At 37.0% G+C, this 19,694-nt stretch overlaps 1 protein-coding gene across 1 annotated transcript; it reads left to right on the top strand.

Moving 5' to 3' along the window:
* The first annotated feature begins 7,607 nt into the window (after positions 1–7,607).
* LOC136827862 (general transcription factor II-I repeat domain-containing protein 2-like) lies at positions 7,608–18,919 on the top strand. The gene is made up of 2 exons (XM_067085322.1): positions 7,608–8,379; positions 18,828–18,919. Exons 1-2 carry the CDS (start codon positions 7,608–7,610, stop codon positions 18,917–18,919), a joined length of 864 nt encoding a protein of 287 aa, XP_066941423.1.
* Positions 18,920–19,694: the final 775 nt, after the last annotated feature.

Here is a 19,694-nt window from a genome sequence, read left to right on the forward strand (position 1 = left end):
ACTGGAGGGGATTAGTTGAGATTCGAGAATACTTGTGACAGTGACACTTTGGACGAAAAAACAGCATTCAGTGATTACCTTCAGCTTTTTTATTTTTCCTGCGTGAGAAACTTCTTAGCATACTTGTTAGAGTGTTGTTAGTTGTTAACACACTTTAAGTTATTTTCAATCAATATTATATCATAAGTGAGAGTGATGTTACTGTATAAAACTAAATGAGCTGTATGAAGGATAACAGCATTAATTCATTATTAATATCTACGCCGTGTTTTTTTCGTGTGAGTAAAATTTGTTAGCTTACTTATTAATGTGTTATCATTTTAAGCTGTCTTTCAATAAATATGATTTTATAAATGAGAGTGATGCCACTATATATATATATATATATATATATATATATATATATATATATATATATATATATATATATATATATATATATGTAGGGAGTAGTGCTGTCAGTGCACCTCATGCCCGCGCTGTAGGCATTACTTAACGTTCTTTGCAGTGTGTCTTCGGCCCCTAGCTGCAACCCCTTTCGTTCCTTTTACACTACCTCCTTTCGTATTCTTTCCTCCATCCACCCCCCACTAACAGTTAATTCATAGTGCAACTGCTTTGAGGTTTTCCTCCTGTTACACCTTTCAAATCTTTTTACTGTCAATTTCTGTTTCAGCGCTAAATGACCTCATAGGTCCCAGTGCTTGGCCTTTGGCCGGAATTCTGTATTCAATTCAACTCAGTCGATACCAGCATTAATACTCACATATCTGCGCTTTGAACATTAATCATATGAGGTGTATTTTATCATGCAAGCCGTAGAATGTTCTCATTTCCTATATCTGTTGTCAGGCCGAAGGAAAACCAAAGCGCATCAAGGCGGTGGAGAGAGAGAGAGAGAGAGAGAGAGAGAGAGTAGCAGTTAGAAAAACAGGGAAAGATTAGTGATCATCAAAGACAAAAGAAGATATCATTATGCCCGGAGCGTCCTCTTTGCAGCCGTGTTAACATCCCAGTCCCTTCGAATTGGTTTGTTTCTAGGCGTCGTCCATTGTGGGGATAATTGCTTTCCCAGGTTTTTTCTCTCTCTCTGAAGGACCGAACTGGATGGAATCTGTATGATTTCGTTTTAAGTTAACCGATTTTTTTATTATCCTGGCTTTTTTTTGGGGGGGTGGAGGGATGCTGGTGGGGGATTTCCTTCGTCTTTTCTACCATACAGGATTTGGAGGAAATTAGCAATGTTTTTTAATAAACTTAAGACATCTGTTTATTTAAAAACGGCAAAGGAAATTAGAGGAACATTGGGATTTTGTTATCCAGCTCTAAGAAAAAAATAAAGTTCTGTCAAAGATAACTGTAGCCTACAGAGAGAGAGAGAGAGAGAGAGAGTGAGTGTACTTTACTTAAAGCAGGAGCGGAAGGATGAAGATTGGATAATGTGTGTGTGTGTGTGTCGAAATCTTAAAAGAAGGTAGAAATACATATTAATAGACGCCCAAATCAGAAGATAAAAATGAAAAAAAAATAGTTATCCGAAGTGAAGGAAGTGGAAGGGGAATCAACAGATTTGTCTTTAGAGTTTAGACTTTTTGTAGCATATTTACGAATAATATATACGGCGTTTAAAAAAGAACAGTATTATACCATCGCTTTTGTCTGTAGAGTCCAAATTAAAGTCGCATGTGCATTAAATTGCAGACGTTAAAGATTCACTCATCGTGAGAAAATACTCTCTTGGGATTTATGTGTCAATACGACGTTCACCCTATAAATTTCTGAGCAAGTTGCCTGAGTAACTTGGGCTTCTCTCAGGCGCCGCTTTTCATGTGACTGAGTCGCCGTCAATCATGAGATCTAATTACTCGGCTGAGTTTCCCCGTTTATTTTTTGTTTGATTTTGTGATGGAGTTTGCGAACATTAGTCTTCTGTCTACTAACGTGCGTGTTTTAATTTTTCATATCTTTCATGTTTACCTTTGCTTTTGTAGTTTTTCAGTATTTCATTTCTTTCATTTATTTGCTCCATTTCTGTTTCGTCTTATTTGTTTGTCGTTTTTTTTTTATTTTTGCCTATAATTTTGTACCCGTTTTGATGATTTTATGACTACTGTATGTATGGAGGTATCTTAAGGCAATCTTATATTTATATTCATTTAGTCAGTTTCGCTAATAAGTTTCAATCGAAATTTTATCTTGATATTCTTTATTAGTGTGTGAAGTTTCTAGCTCCCTGGAAGGCGCCAGAGCTCTCTATCACAGAGACTCCTTTTGAAAGACCACCTGTCACAGCCACCGCTTAGGACGCCTTAACGTTGAATTAGAATTTCATATCCTGAGGTTGCTGCATGCGTCTTTTAACAAGTAAAAAATGCGCCGAAGTTACTTCGGCGCAATCGAGTTTTCTGTAAAGCCGCTACAGCGTGGAATCAAGGCCACCGAAAATACATCTGTCTTTCGGTGGTCTCTGTATAATGCTGTATGGGCCGCAGCACATGAAACTTTAACCACGACTCGGTAGTGGCCTATCCTATATCGTTCCTAGAAGCACAATTATGGCTAACTTACCTTAAATAAAATAAATACTTCTGAGGCTGGAGGGCTGCAATGTAGTATGTTTGATGATCGGAGGGTGGATGATCAACATAGCACTTTGCAGCCCTCTAGCCTCAGTAGTTTTTAAGATCTGAGGATGGACAGAAAAAGTGCGGACAGAATAAAGTGCGGAGGGACAGAAAAAACCGGCACAATAGTTTTCTAAAAACCCACCAACCACTGACTGTGGCAGAGAAGCTTCAGTCGGTAATGAAACGTATATACTCTGCAAGGTTTATTTAAACAGTAGATTCCCTCACATCTGGGTTTTTAATTTATTGCGTGTGCTGCATTTTAAATAACTAAGAAGCGCTTCAAAAATACATACCGTAGGATATATTTATTTATGTATCTATATCTTTTGTCTTATTGTCTGACCCCAGAGCATTACTATCAAGTATCATTCCCACTGATATAGTAACCGGAAATTAAAAAAGACAAAACCAGTTGCAGGAAGTAGGTTTTGATGGGACGACATACGCATTTGCTTGAATGTACTGTAATGCCTGTTTTACATTCTTGGTTTGTCACAAATCTTTGAAATCCCTCCAACTTTGCAGAAGCCTGGGTGTTGTTTATTATAGGGTCATTCTCGTATGAATATTGTTTCACTGAATGTGGTGAAGGTAGCCTAAATGTGTGCAAGTTACGGTACTGTACCATTTATAGTTGAGATTCTTTCTGAAGTATCTGAAGACTCCGAATAGACAGTCGAATGAAAATTTTTGTATTTTTCCAGTGTCGCGAGGAGAAATCTTTCTCCTTCCAACCGTTGTTCGAAGTCTGCTGGGAAGAATGGATTCTTCCGTTCATTTCCATTTGATTGTCTAGAAAAGATTTAAAAAAAAAAAAAAAATGGAAAACGTGTCCAAAATATTTTGAGATCGAGGAGATAGGAGTTCATTCTTGGCAGTTATTTCATATATCTGAGAAATGTAAGCAGTAGATTTTAAGTAAACTTCTGAGTTATAATCCTCTTGCTCTTTACGAAATCAACACCTTACGGCTGATTACTTAATTAATGTAAATGAGGCGGTTAGTTGCAGAGGAGACGAGGGCATTCGCCACTTTTCTCAGTTTTGAGTTTTGTATGGCATTACATTGGCCAATCCTTGTATATAGTTTCTGAAAACGCATCACAAACCTTTCCCTGACATCGGCAAAATGGTCGAAAATCGCTTCGAGTAAAGTTATCTATTTGCATCTAGCGAATGGCGCCGGGCGAGCGTCTGCAAGTACAATTCAGAGAGCGGTATTCTCCACACCGCCCCCCGGCCCCCGCTCAGTGTTCACTGGCTGGAAGCGAGTAGCCAATGGGAGCGCGTCTTACTGTTCCGCGGCTCTCTCGGCCAATCAGCGGCGCTCTTGCGTCCCGTGCGGAGCCTTCTGTTGGGACTTAACACGGTTGGTTGTGTCAATTGCCTTCTCCGTGTTTTTTGGTAATTCCTCTGTAATATTGTGATCATTAAAAAAAATAATTATTATTATTATGGAAGGTATAATATCGTGCAGTGTTTATTAATAATAACTTTGTTACCATTGTTTAGTATTGTTATTTAATCAGTGAAAAAAAACATTAATACCAAAGAACTTAATCACCCTTGTTTTAGTAAAAATTACCAGAGAATGTTCACCTAGTGTTGGGTGTTTGTTTAAAACGAATAATATTGCTTAAGAGGCACAGTAAGAAATCGACAGGATGCCCAGATGGTTAGGCCTCTAGTTAGTTAGAGCTGGGAAGCGATGCAACAGAGCCTCGGTTTAATGACGCACAAGATGTCTGAATCAGACATGTTGTTTTTCAGCCGTATTCAGCAGTCTGAATATCTGCAGAACCTTTTGGGTAGCTGGCTAAACAGAGCGTCATTGTTAGTGGACAGAGAAGAATTTTTTACCTCGGGGTCTAACGGCCGAAGTTACTTGAAAAAGATGCAATCATTGTGTGGGTAGACACGGAACTGCTATTGGGGGAGAGGGGAGGGAGGGAGGCAGTGAACAAACAATACTGTTGTGTGATTGTGATAGATAATGTTTATTATAATAATGCTGGGTAGGAAAATAAAACTCGAAACTTTAAAACAATAATTTTATTTTATATCGACTTTTCTGTAGCAACCATTTTTTTTTTGCGGCACTTTTAGGGGCGCTCGTACGCGCGCAAATTGCACACAATTGCATACTAGCATTCGAAATGAATGTATAATGATACATTTTAGGAATATAACTAAGTTTAAAGTGATTTTAAGCTGTAAAAAAACACATTAGGAATCTTTTTGCGCATATTGCGCGCACGGGCGCGCGCACAAAAATGCTGAAAAAATTGTGTGTATTAGATACACACAATTCGTATAAAACACTTTTTTTAGGAAATGTACATCAATTAAAGTGTTTTTTAACCTAATAAATGCATTTTTTAAAGAAGAAAAACGCAGTTATTTTTGGCAACATTCAAAATGCGAATATATTTTTTAAAAATTGGATTTGGGTGGTGGGTACATAAAGTAGAAGAAATGAGCTAATATTTAAGACCAGTCCCAGTTTTCTAGCTCTTTCCATTCAAAAGTTATCGCGTGTTGAATATTGCCAACTTTAACTGCGTTCTGCTCCACTTTTTCATTTTGGCGCTGACTTTCCTTCCTCTGCAACTAACCGCCTCAAGTGCAAAGCTCCAAATCTGAAATCAGTTTCACCGTGAATTATAAAGCCGCTTAATTAATCAACTTTTTCATTTTTTTTCTTTTTACGTGTACATTTTATGGAGGCATTCAATGCAAACAGTGTGATACGAGCTCTTTTTTTTCACATTCTGTATACTGAGAAGTGACTTTAGTACTCTCTCTCTCTCTCTCTCTCTCTCTCTCTCTCTCTCTCTCTCTCTCTCTCTCTCTCTCAGATAACAGAGAATCAAGTCATTAAACTACACGATAAGAATATCCAGATGACGATAGTGGTCGGAAGTGTACAGTAATTTTTTTTTAGTTTCGTTTTTATATAAGGATAGTTTTTTTTTTTTTTTTTGGTACTGACCCATCCGGTGCTGTACATTATAGAGCCAAGTGTAGGAGGCATGTATAGTACAGTAGGTGATCGAACAGAAAGAAAAAACAAACGAGCAGACAAACAGATAAGACTATTCTTCCGACCTCGTCTCGCCAAGCGTATATCTTGTCATCCTCTGATGCCACCTCAGGGTCATTTGTATCTTACTGGAATCGAGCTGCATCCTCCAGATCTCTTTTGAACAGCAGGAGCCTTCTACCTTACACACACACACACACACACACACACACACACATACACACACACACACCAATATTCCGTGTGAAAGGTCATCATCCTTGTAACAGGTTCATTTTACTGGATTTTCTTTGGCACTGGGAGGGATTCGCCCTTGAATTGGGGATTTACTCATTCTCTCTCTTTCTGTCGAGTCCCTGCAGAGTTCAAGGGTATGGGCTGTCTCTTCCGCCATCAGGAATGTGCTTTACGCTTTTATGGGTTCTGATGGAGGAGAGAGAGAGAACTAGTGCGTGAAGTATCATAAAACTATGATAAAGTTACGTAAGTATTGCACACACGACGGTATATAGACAATATATATATATATATATATATATATATACAATATATATATATATATATATATATATATATATATATATATATATATATATATATATATATATATATATATTATGCAATTACCTGGATTTCTAGATTTGTAGAATACCTTTACAGGCCGGCAACGGAACGTTATTTGGCCTTGGAAATCTGACTTTACGTTAAGGGAAATCATAAAAAGAAAAGAAAAAGGGGGATGATTCAATGAGCTTAGGGCAGGGGTGTCAAACATACGGCCCGCAGGGCCGGATCCGGCCCGCGAGATGGTTTAATCCGGCCCAGGACTTGTAGGGAATAAATTTCTGAGGATGAAAAAAAAAAAAAAAAAATATATATATATATATATATATATATATATATATATATATATATATATATATATATATATATATATATAATATATATATATATATGACGTTGAAAGTTGTGTATACGTTAACTTAGGTTGTCTACTGATTTTTCAAAATATAAACTGCATTGTTAGAGCTAGCCTACTGATTATGTAATTATATAGTATTATGAAATTCAAGTGAACTCTGTACAGATTCTATAACCGTCGTGTACCCAACTATCCGCACGCCCGATTGTAAAAAAAAGACCTAAAGATCAAATCAAACTTTCATCATCATATTTGCTTTTTAATTTTGATGCAAATTAAATAGAGTATCAGAATCTAATTTTAATTTTCAGGATATGATTTCTCTTTTCTCTCTTCATATATGAACTGCTGATGAATGTGTGCGCGTACACACAAACAAAAAACAAACATGCACACACACACACACTCACACACCTCACAATACAGTATTTTTATTTATTTGTCATTTTATTTGTCAAATTTTTTCTATTATTTTTTTATTTATTCACCTACTTATCTATTCATTCATTCATCTACTTATATATTTTTAATTCGTTTTTTTATTTATTTATTTATTTATTTACCAATTTATTTATTCATTTTAGCGCTTTGCAGCCAAGTTTAGATCAAAACTTAGTTTCCACCAATCACATCGCTAGATAGCTTCACTCACTGACACCTTGAGCTGGCGGCAGAGTTGCCATGCGCACCATAATTATGGTACATGTATCATAAATGAGGGTCTTTGTACGTACCATGTATCATACTGCCTGTACCATGTAGCATAATCTCAACATCTCTCTCTAAAAAAAAAAAAAAATCGGAACTGCGTTCTGTGATTCGAGTGTAGTCTGATCTTTTTCCGTACGGCGATCCCTGTTCCATACACGTACGAGTTTATCGACGATTGCCCCAACAGGAGCTGTTACTGCTGCTGCTGCACATAACTTGGGCAGTCTGGTAGTCACTTCTTTCACCCAAGCATCATATCTTGCATGGTCCGAGAAATTCGACTGACACCCCCATTACCAAAATGTCTTTGTCAAAAAGAAGAAAAGTGGACACAGAGTGCAGAGTTTTCCAGGAAAAATGGACTCAGTATTATTTATTCACAGAGGTGAATACAAAACCAGTGTGCTTGGTATGTAATCAACAAGTTTCAGTGCTCAAAGAATATAATATTCGGCGCCACTATGAGACTCATCATGAAGAAAAATATCACCATTTGCAAGGACAACTAAGAAAAGAGAAGATAAACGAATTATTAAGTGGTCTGAAAAAACAGCAGTCTGCATTTACTCGCATCCGTGAGGTCAGTGATGCAGCAGTGAAAGCTAGCTACCTTATGGCTAACGAGTTGGTGCAAGCATCCAAGCCATTTTCTGATGGTGAGTTCGTGAAAACATGCATGCTGAAGGCTGCAGAAGTTGTGTGCCCTGAAAAGAGACCTGCCTTTGCCAACATTAGTCTATCAAGGAACACTGTTGCAGATAGGGTTGAAGATCTCTCAGGAGACTTGGGCCGGCAAATGAATAACAAAATCAAGTCATTTATTGCATTTTCAGTTGCAATTGATGAGAGCACCGATGTTACAGATGTTGCTCAACTGGCCATATTTATTCGTGGTGTTGATGAGACTTTGACCATCACTGAGGAGTTCCTCGAGTTGGTGCCTATGAAGGACACTACAACAGCAAATGACATCTTCAGCTCTCTCATTAGAATGCTGGACAAGGCCGGAGTGGACTGGTCCCGTGCTGTCAGCTTGGCTACAGATGGCGCCCCATCAATGGTTGGGGGGAAAGGCAGGTGTTGCAACAAAGTTCAGAGAGAAAGTGCAGGCCACGGATGGAGGACAAGACTTTTGGACATTTCATTGTATTTTGCATCAGGAAGCGTTGTGCTGCAAAACACTAAAAATGGACCATGTTATGAGTGTGGTTGTGCAAACTGTAAATTTCATTAGAGCACGAGGTTTGAATCACCGTCACTTTGACTGTTTTCTCAGTGGTAATGACATTCCAGCTGGCCTACCATACCACACTGAAGTACGGTGGTTAAGCCGAGGTGTCATACTCAAGCGCTTCTTTGAATTAAGAGAGGACATTGGACAGTTCATGGAGAAAAAGGGCAAACCCAGTAAAGGAACTTAAATGCCTAGAATGGGTGCAGGATCTTGCCTTTATGGTGGATATTACACAGCATCTCAATAATCTTAACAAAATGTTGCAGGGCCGCAAAAAAGTTGTCACTCAGTATTATGAAAACATACGATCATTCAAGTTGAAACTGTCACTTTGGGAGACACAGCTGTCTAACGGTGACACCTCTCATTTTCCATGTCTCACAGCTATGCATGTGACTGGTCTTAATGCTGATTTGGATCAATACAAGGACAAAATAACAGGATTGTTGCAAGAGTTTGAGCGGAGGTTTCAGATCTTTAGTGAACTTGAAAATGAATTTGCATTTTTCGCTCGCCATTTACAGTCAAGGCTTCTGATATGCCTGCTGATATCCAACTCGAAGTAATTGACTTGCAATGTGATTCCAATATGAAGCAGAAATTTGCGTCAGTGGGCTTGGATACGTTTTATCAATATCTCTTGCCAGGGTACCCTAAATTAACATCCCTGGCTGCAAAGATTTTATCCATGTTTGGGACTACCTATCTGTGTGAAAAGGCGTTCTCTGTAATGAACCTCAATAAAAACAAAGCACCACTCAAGGTTAACAAATGGACACTTGAATGACATTGTGAAATGTGTTGCTACTCAGGATTTAAAACCTGATATTGATGTACTTGTGAATGCTAAAAGATGCCAAGTGTCAGGAGCTAGTAGCAGCCGATAGATTTTGGTGAGAGAGAGTGGGATGGGATGTTAATTAGCATGGAGGCCTGGGCCTAATTACTAATATTCACAAATGTTTGGAGTATGAAAATACAGTTCTTTGAAAATAAGATTATTCTGGTTTCATTCTCACCTTCAGTAGGCCTAGCCTACAAAACTGTTTGATCTGATGTAGTCTAATCTTATTGTTCTTGCTCTGCTATAACTTTTATGTTTGTTAATTGTATTTTATTTTTCATAAATGTGCACATTTACATTTTTAAGGCAGGATGCTAACTTTCTTCATAGCTCCCTCTTGAGATTAGTGTGGTGAGTTAACTTCAGATGGTCAGATGTAAAAGATATCCATTCAAAAAAAAAAAAAAAATTGTTAATGAAATTGAAAATATTTTATTTCCATTGGCTTCTCTGTGAATATATGTGCAATAAGCTAATATAGATCCATTGTAGGCTGAGTGATAAAGCATAGTAGCCTACTGAAAAAAGCTATATATTTGGAGATAACAAAGGTTATTTTGCAATTATTTTACTGGTCCGGCCCACTAGAGATCAGATGGACTGTATGTGGCCCCTGAACCAAAATGAGTTTGACACCCCTGGCTTAGGGCTCTACTTCATGAGGGAATGTTATGTAAACACTTTGGTTAAATTAAGTAATTATATTTACAAGAAAAGAATCAAAAGAAAATGGTTAAATGAATTATTAAGAGGCTTGCAAAGCCTGAAGATCTTCCTATTGGACTCTTGAATGGTGGCAAGGCACGGTCCGAGATGAGTCCACAGCAAATTGGTCCCTCTTAGGGGAAGCTGGTCTCTGGCGAAGGATGATGAGGGGCAATCACACGCATGGCACCGTACACTAATCACAGGGACAGTCTGTTCGAGGATGACTGTAGAACTGGATTCAAGTCTAAAGTCTGGTATGGACAGGGGCTGGGAGGGGGGCCTCTCAGCAACTCATAGTATCCTCCCACGCGTGTACGGCTAACTGCCAACTCCCATTTCTGACTGCTAACTGCCATGACCTTCCTGTCGAGCCCATGTGGTGACTGGGCTGAAGATGTGTCATTTTACAGGTGTTCCGACCATCTGCTTGGATCTCTCCAGGTATCCTGTGGAAAGACAATTCAGCCAGCTCAATCTGCCTTTAGAATGGTTGTTTTAAGCAGCTTAGTTGGGCTAAGCTGCTTAAGGAAGTGACACTCAGCCTCTTTCAACCATGCCATCTAAATGTCTGTCCCAGGTAAAGGAAGGGGCTTAGATCGGAATGTTGATAATTTCTGTGTGTTGGTATCTAGGTCAACTGGGGTCGGCTACGCAGCGACAATTCTACTCTTAGTAAACTAAGGGCAAACAAAGGGTCGGCTACGCAGCGACTTCTTGTTAGTTATAATAACTCTCCACAGAAGAAAACATACGCACCTTCATTCATGTGTGCATGTTGATATTCAAGAAGTCATCAAAGATGCTTTACTTTACTTTTCTCCCAACACAATATGAAAAGATGCTTTACTTTACTTTATTCCCGACACACATTAGTATTAATCTACTTTAACATGGCACATTAATTTCCTTCAATTCTAAGGTATATGTTACTTAAGGATTATGAGGTCAAGGTAATTTGAAGCGGGTGACAAAATTTAAGAGAGAGAGAGAGAATGAATTCCAGAAGAGCAATTGCTACCTGACATTCAACTAGCCCCTAAAAGATCCTCTTCTAACTCTGGTGGCAACAGCTTCTTTCCAATGAAAACAATGAGTGCATTCTTCTTCATTTACGTTTTGGTCTCAAAATACTCTGTGATCAGAAACGTTTTCTTCTCTACCATAATTTGTATGAGTAGCGCATTTTTCTAAGTTGTATAATTGAAATGTTATTCATCTTCATATTACCCACTAAGTTGTTCAATTTTATCCCCGTGTAGGTGCGTTCAAATTTTTTTTTATGTTAATGTGCTTTTCGAATATATTATCCAGATAAGTTACACTTCAAATTATTTTCAGATTAGGATATCTGTAGAATTATTTTCCCTATTATGCTGCATCCCAACACATGTCACATTCACTTAGATTAAAATCATGGAAGCTGTTACGTAGCTGACAGAAACAGATAAAAGGTACATCACTTGAAATCTTAAAATGGCAGTAATGGCTGCCTTAGGAAAATACCCTCTTTATAAGTAAACCAAGTGTAAGAATTCTATGGCAAAATAGGAGAAATATCATAATTTTCTTAGACCTGATTCCTGAGGGTAGCAACTCCATATATAACAAATAAATGGTTGAGAGAAAAGTAATGTATACATAGTAAATATTAGTAAAGTACGGAAATAAGTGTGGCAGAATCCTTAGATATAGAAAGAGAAATAATGAAGCTGTAGTAGCCTACATTTCACAAAGACAGATATGTTCAAGTTTTCTCTCGTTTATTGCCCCCAACAAAGTAATATGAAATACATTTGCTTGATTAACTTTAGACTAGAGAAAATTTCTGGTACAGAATCTGCACCGACTTTTTTGACACTTTTTCAAGCATTATTTTATGGGAACATATTATGGTACCATAAATAAAGGTATGTATTTTTAAGCTGACCTGCTTTTGTCATTGTATCGGGTAAATATATGATCAATATTTGTCCACAGAGAGAGAGAGAGAGAGAGAGAGAGAGAGAGAGAGAGAGAGAGAGAGAGAGAGAGAGAGAGAGAGAGAGAGAAAAAGAATTTTGCAAACGAGATTGAAATTATTTCATTTGATTTCAGGTCCAACTTCCTACTCCTTCTTGTTTCTGTTTCATTAACAGCAATTTCAAGGCTACAGACCTTTCCGGTTCACGGTAATATCTCTTTGCGTCTAACTGACACGTTTTTCCATCTTTTTGGTTTGATCTTACACGTTTCGGGTGCGCCTCTCCATTCCTGTGTAATAACCCCCTCTCTCTCTCTCTCTCTCTCTCTCTCTCTCTCTCTCTCTCTCTCTCTCTCTCCACGAATCCTCAGTTTACCCTTTATGCGGAACGTTCACATAACGAGTGAGTGCGTTGATTTGTCTCTGAAGGGAAATTCCAGAATGAACCTCTGCCGGGAGGGCTGGAATCCAGGGGTGCGTTCCTTTGTGAATGGACTCGGAGGTGGATTTGTGTTTATGTTAAAGTGACGAGAGAAATAGCAGATACGACTTATTTATTTGCGTGGTTTCTTTGGGAGTGTGTGTGTGTGGGGGGCGGGTGCGGGGGCCGGGTTTATATACATACGAACAAATGTATGTTTGGGGAAGATGTGTACTGCATCATTTAACCATCAGTTCTAATAGATTAATTGCTCGAAAGTACTACATTATATTTCGTTTGGTTAATATTATTTTTTTGCATAGAGGTTATAATCTTCCAGAATTTTTTACGAGGAAACTGAAAACTATATGAAACTGAAGGTGATCGAGTGCTCATTGCAATACGTGTGAGTGAAAAATATTTAAAAAATAATGCTTTTACTACCAGGCAACTGGTCAGATTAATGTGCTGTATTAATATTTGGTTTTCCTTTGTTACAGGGTAAGTAAAAAACTTTCTATCAGTGGAGGGGTGAGATAAGATAGGGTTTCTAACTAAAAGTTTGTGGAGTGTGGATATATTTATTCTCTTCACTTCCTTATCGCTGACTGTTAATCTCAAAAGACCGTTCTGGGTATTTATGAGAGTCAATGAAGATTTGTTCTGGTCTCGTATCTATGTATGTATATATATATATATATATATATATATATATATATATATATATATATATATATAGTTATATATATATATATATATATATATATATATATATATATATATATATATATATAGTTATATATATATAGTTATATATATATATATATATATATATATATATATATATATATATATATATATAGTTATATATATATATATATATATATATATATATATATAGTTATATATATATAGTTATATATATATATATATATATATATATATATATATATATATATATATATATAGTTATATATATATATATATATATATATATATATATATATATATATATATATATATATATATATATATATATATATATATATATATATATATATATATATATATATATATATATATATATATATATATATATATATATATATATATATATATATATATATATATATATATATATATATATATATTTACGTGTGTGTGATATATGTGTACATATACACATATTTAAGCATGTATGATATATGTACGTATACTTATATGTGTAGATGTACGTATATTTGTCACTCTATAAATGTACACAAACACATTCTATATCTTCTCTAAAATTCATCATATGATTTATTTACATATGTTTAAAAAACCTCCAAACGTAATCGTTGTTTCAAAATGTACCTTCCTTTTACCAGTTTTGGACAAAAGTGCGTTCCCAGAAGTGCATTAGGCCGCGTGTAAAAAGGAATTTAAAATTAAAGTTAAAGCGATGAAAAGTTTTATTGTAGCTCAGTATAGAAAACAGTGCAATATAAATGGACGGAAAAGTAAAAATAAAAGAACATTTCCTTTTGATTGCAATGGAAAGTCCTTGATTTTTTAATGATTCTTTCCTTAAAATAACTTCATGGAAAAGTTTTATTACGGCCACATTTAGACCACATTCAAGCGTGAAACAAAAAGTAACTATAATCATATTGAGTCGTATTCGCCAGAATATTGGTCGATTTCATTCTCATTTTTTTTCCAAATGTCGCCAGTAAAATCCTTTACACCTACAAAGTTGGAGCCTTGTTCATTTCTTACCCGAGATCCAGTTATGGATAAAGGATCAACTTGTGAGAATTGTAGAATGCTCTCAATATCCTTTTTTTTTTTTAACTGGTTTTGCGCTTGTGTGTGTATGTGTGTACGTGTGTAATTTTCTTTAGGGCAGTCTTCTTAGTGAGAGCCTTAGATATCTGCCTTCTGTCAGCTTTGCAGTGTAATATATTCTTGAAAGTCAAATTTATATTAATTCTGGACCCCTGCTCTTTTGTCCATGTTTGTTTGGATCCTTCATTTTTGGGAATGTCTGATTTCCAACTGGGAGATGCATCGAGACGAGGCAACAGGCTTTACACTTCAATCGGACCCATTATGATTTTTAGATACGTAGCAACACTAACAAGTTTTGACGTAGAGCAGGTGGCGATATAACCCAAATTCGTTTGTGATGCAACGTTTTAAAACTTGTTAAAGCCTCTTGGATGTTTCCAGTGTATCTCGTGTACACACTTTCCAATGTCCTTTTCTATGATAACTTCTTTAGGAGTACAGAGACAGGTTTGATAGTATTAACAGCTTAAATACAAATAATTAAAACAGGTTATGTCGACCTAAATTCACCCCTACCTTGTTAGTGTCATCGAGTGAAGGATGACCTATCCGCGATGATGCCAAGCTTCACGGTGAGAAATTTTACCCCAACCTAATACTTCAGAACTTTTGCCTAATGAGACATTTTATAGATAACGCCATGTCTTCCCTGTATTTCATTCAGTTTAAACAATGGATGATGGTTCAACCAGAAACCGAGTTCATCGAAGCATTTTGTAAATTCTCTGCTGTTGAGTGCCTCTAGTCATGAAATGAAGGAGTCGAAATATTGCATAATGACAGACAGGTCTTTCCTCAGGGGTTCACAGACTTATTCTTGTGGAAAAAAATATTCTGCACTTTGCACTTTTACCCCTCTCTGTGGTATATACATACTCTACATACACAAACAACTACGTGTATATATATACACACACACACACACACACACACATATATATATATATATATATATATATATATATATATATATATATATATATATATATATATATATATGTACATACATACATACATACATACATACATACATACATACATACATACATACATATAAATGGTATATATAAATAAATAATTCAGTCCGACGTACTATGTTCATCGCTATAAAAAAAAGGAAATGATTACTGTCTGCATTTAGATAAACAAATATCCGGATTAAATTTCTGTTTGGGTGTATATACAGACACACACCCACACACACACATATACATATAATATGTATGTATGTATGTATGTACATAAACGCACACGCACGCACAGTAAATCAAGATAACTCATTTTAATTGCTTGCAGCCAATAATCATTTCCTTTTTTAATAACGATGAACATGGAATGTTGGTGTGAATTATATTTTTTCATTAGATCGGCAAACACAAGTATGTGAAGCTCTTTAGGAATCAAAATTGAATGCAGTGAATGTATGTATGTATGCCAGCAATAACTGGCAGCTATCATTTCACATTTCAGGATCTCATCTGGCTCAAAGACATACAGTAGGTACTTATTGTTACTCTTGTAATTGGTGTGCATCGTTTTGTTGCAGTATTATAGGTTTGGAAAATATGACTATCTTCGTATTGAAATCAAATGTTCGAATTCTATTGCCTCTTGAATTTATGCGGAGGGTTGGGGGTGGTGGTGGGGGAGGTTGGGGGCGCTATGAGAGCGAGCGAACCTGGCATATTTTCCAAGCGCCAAACACACAGTAGGTGTCGGACGTTGCCCATGATTGTTTTTTTAAAAAATAAACTTGGTTGTGGACTTTACAACCTAACACCTGACACAGACAAGCAAAAAAGAAAAATGTAGAACATTTGCGAACTGCTTCATTGCGTGCTAATTGCATTCTTTTTATGGGCAGACTCTAGAAAATTAAAACATCGTTCATTGTGATTTGCTAGCAAAAGAGGCGGGTGCAGTTAACTGAAGGCCTATTATCAAAAAACATGCCAGTAAACAACTTGGCTTGGGGCTTGTCATTGCAGAGGAAGGGCATGTACCCAAAAGGCTGCTCAATTAATGAAATTGATCATTTTTACGAAAGAGTTATCCACTTCCACATCACTACCTTGACAATGTCCACCTCTCTCTCTCTCTCTCTCTCTCTCTCTCTCTCTCTCTCTCTCTCTCTCTCTCTCTCTCTGAGTACTATTTATTATCCGCTACGTAAAGCGAGTAAGGATAGCGTAAAGAAAAGGCCACCGAAAATAGATCTATCTTTTGCCGGTCTCGGTATAATGCTGTATGAGCCACGGCCGTTGAAATTTTAACTACGGCCCGGTGGTGGCCTCTCTATATCATTGCCAGAAGCACGATTGTGGCTAACTGTAATCTTGAATAAAATAAAAACTACTGAGGCTAGAGGGCTGCAATTTGGTATGCTTGATGATTGGAGGGTGGATGATCAACATACCAATTTGCAACCCTCTAGCCTCAGTAATACTCAAGAATTGAGGGCGGACAGGGAAAAGTGTGGACAGAATAAAGTGTGGACGGACAAAGCCGGCATAATAGTTTTCTTTTACGGAAAACTAAAATGGGGAATAACACTGAATTGCACAGAATCAAATATAAACACTATTTGTCAATATTGGAGCAGAAGCGATTAGGTAAATGATTTGGAAGTTAAATAGAAGCAATATACAGGTAAGCCAGGAAACAGTCAACAAAAGCCAAGGGACAGACAGTCTTCAGAATGTAGCTGACGAAGCAGCATTCCACACCACTGAGATATACAACCGAATAACGCAATTTAAAAACAAATTTACTCTAATTTCTTTATTTTGCTATTGTGGTGGATGAGATTTCTTAAATTGGCAAAACGCCATATGCATACATGTATGTATATACTCGTTTATATAACTATATAACTAATATATATATATATATATATATATATATATATATATATATATATATATATATATATATATATATATATATTGTCAAGGATTTACATTGCTCCCTCCTATTTAGCTGCTATCTAGCTACCTTCTAAGGAAAAATCATCATTTCAGCTAGCTTATAGTTGTTGCCAATATGGCGGAACCCAGTGTTTTCCACTTATATGGACCGAGGACGCATGCCTACGTAGCCTACAGGAAATGCCTGGGCATGGTAGACAATAGGTCTCCCTTTTTCAACCCCCCTGCTACCAGAACACACCCAGATTTCCCTCTCCCCCCCCCCGCCCTTTAGGGTAATGTTTTCGAAGTAGGCATAGGGAGGAAGTAGACATTAGGGAGTAATCCACTCCGGGGGAGCTAGCACCTTAACCCAATAACTGTTTTCTATGGCAAGCAGCTTTGGTGCCCCCACTGTCGGCTAAGAGTGCAGCCAGGAAAAATTTACTTTACCCAGACTGTCAGCAAAAAAGTATAAAGCACAACATGGCAACTACTATCCCGGCTGCGCTATCTTTTGAGCGCTGGAGGGCTACGCTTGCTTTTTTTTTATCAGTTTCTGTATCTTATTCCTTATAGTTTAACCCATATAATATGTCACTTATTTATACGTCTGCTCTTTCCAGCCATGATGATAACAGCAATTTTTCCCTTGGCTATAGGATTATCAGCGTGGCGACATTTGGAAAATAACATTCTCTTAGGACCGACACACATGCATTGTTTCCTGGATGGAAGTTTATTTGTTGTATATGAAACTTTCTTTTTCACGTTCTAGAATTCATAAATAACACATTACAACAACTAGTCATTCGAATTACAGTTGTTACTAATCATCAGATTTTTATTTGACATGCCATACAATGGTATATATTCGAGATGTTTCCAAAAGATCTTGCATTTGGAAGTCTGTATAATCCAATCTTTGGGCTAAACCTAGGTTCTTGTTATGAATTCTACATCATCCACGATGCATGTCTGTTTTCTAAATGAAAAATATTAAATAAAGTAAGCTGTATGGAATTTCCAAGTCATATATATATATATATATATATATATATATATATATATATATATATATATATATATATATATATATATATATATATTTATATTATTATTATTATTATTATTATAATAACCCAGATGTCTCGCACAATGCGCCCCCCAATCTAATTTACCACTTTTGTTTACTGAGAACCGCATGGCCGATCGTATTATCAACATTCCGATCTGTACCTTTTTTACCTGGAACAGATATTGAGATGACACAGATAACAGGGCCAGGAGGATATTTTTTGCCACTCCCTTAAGAAGATTAGCCCAACTAATCTTCTTAAATGGACTTTCTAAAGGCAAATTAAGCTGCTTCAATTGTCTTACCTCCGCAGGAAACCCGCCAGGGCAACGGAATCGCTGCCCACCTGGCAAGTGACTCATGCTTGCACACAGCCCCTACCCCTGGCCGTGTGCCTTAAAAGGAAGAGAAGCAGTTAAGGAGAGTTAGTTAGTTGTTGGGGCAGAAGACATGCGGTAAGAGTCCTTGAGAGACAGCCATACACACGGGCGAGTGGTAACTTTGCTGAGAGCTCACCCTCTCCCCATCCGACTCCAGACTCTAGTCATCCTCGAGGGCACTGCCATACGTGTGATCATCCCTCGTCCCTCTTCGCCAGACCCGCTTCCTCTAAGGTAACGTGTGAGTAAAGACTTTTCGGCCACGAAAGTTTGCCCTTTAGAAAGCTTGGAGTACCAGCATTTCACTTCTGTCCTTGTCCCAGTTTATCCAGTACCATTCCCAATGTCCTGTGCTCGAGTGTAAAGTGGTCATTCATTCCTCGAGTCATTGGCACCCTCAGTGCAAACTCGAGACTTATTCTGTTTTAAATTGTTCCTTTACTGGCGTGTAATGTGTAAATCTCTCTTGCAGAGGGACCCATTCGCAGTGGACTCATCTCGGCCTGTGCCTTGCCTTTAATCAAGACTCCAATAGAAGGATCTTCAGGCGTTGCAAGCCTTTATCAATTTGCTTATCCATTTTCCCTTCAAATGGTTGCTTTTGTAAATATAATTAAAGTAACATTTCCTTATGAAGTAGAGCCTTCAGCCCCTAAATTCTCCCCTTTTTCTTATTTTTTTTTTACAATTTCCCTTTATGCAAGTCAGAACTCCAAGGCCAATTAAATAAAGTTCCATTGCCGGCCTGTAAAATACCATAAACCCAGGGAAATACGTAAAAATGGCGACCTGGCCATAGATCTCGTTTTTCAGTCGCATTTCCCTCTAGTGTTGCTTCATTGCATTTGCAACTTGCGAAATCAGCAATTAGCAAAGTTAAGCTGGGTGCGAGACAAATTCCGAACCTGTTTCCAAGAGCACAGACCAAGAGAGTTCCACATAAGTAATGTGTTTATCTTAGCAAAATTATTTTACAATCGTGACTGTTCCTAGGAATTAGAAATAGGGACGCATGTATTCACTG

This window comes from Macrobrachium rosenbergii, chromosome 42, assembly GCF_040412425.1.
Source record: "Macrobrachium rosenbergii isolate ZJJX-2024 chromosome 42, ASM4041242v1, whole genome shotgun sequence".
Taxonomy (NCBI): Eukaryota; Metazoa; Arthropoda; class Malacostraca; order Decapoda; family Palaemonidae; genus Macrobrachium; species Macrobrachium rosenbergii.

Coding starts and splice junctions, on each gene's coding strand:
- LOC136827862 (XM_067085322.1), top strand. CDS start 7,608: ATGTCTTTGTCAAAAAGAAGAAAAGTGGACACAGAGTGCAGAGTTTTC. Junction 8,380..18,827: donor ATCAATGGTTGGGGGGAAAG/GCAGGTGTTGCA, acceptor ATCCGACTCCAG/ACTCTAGTCATCCTCGAGGG.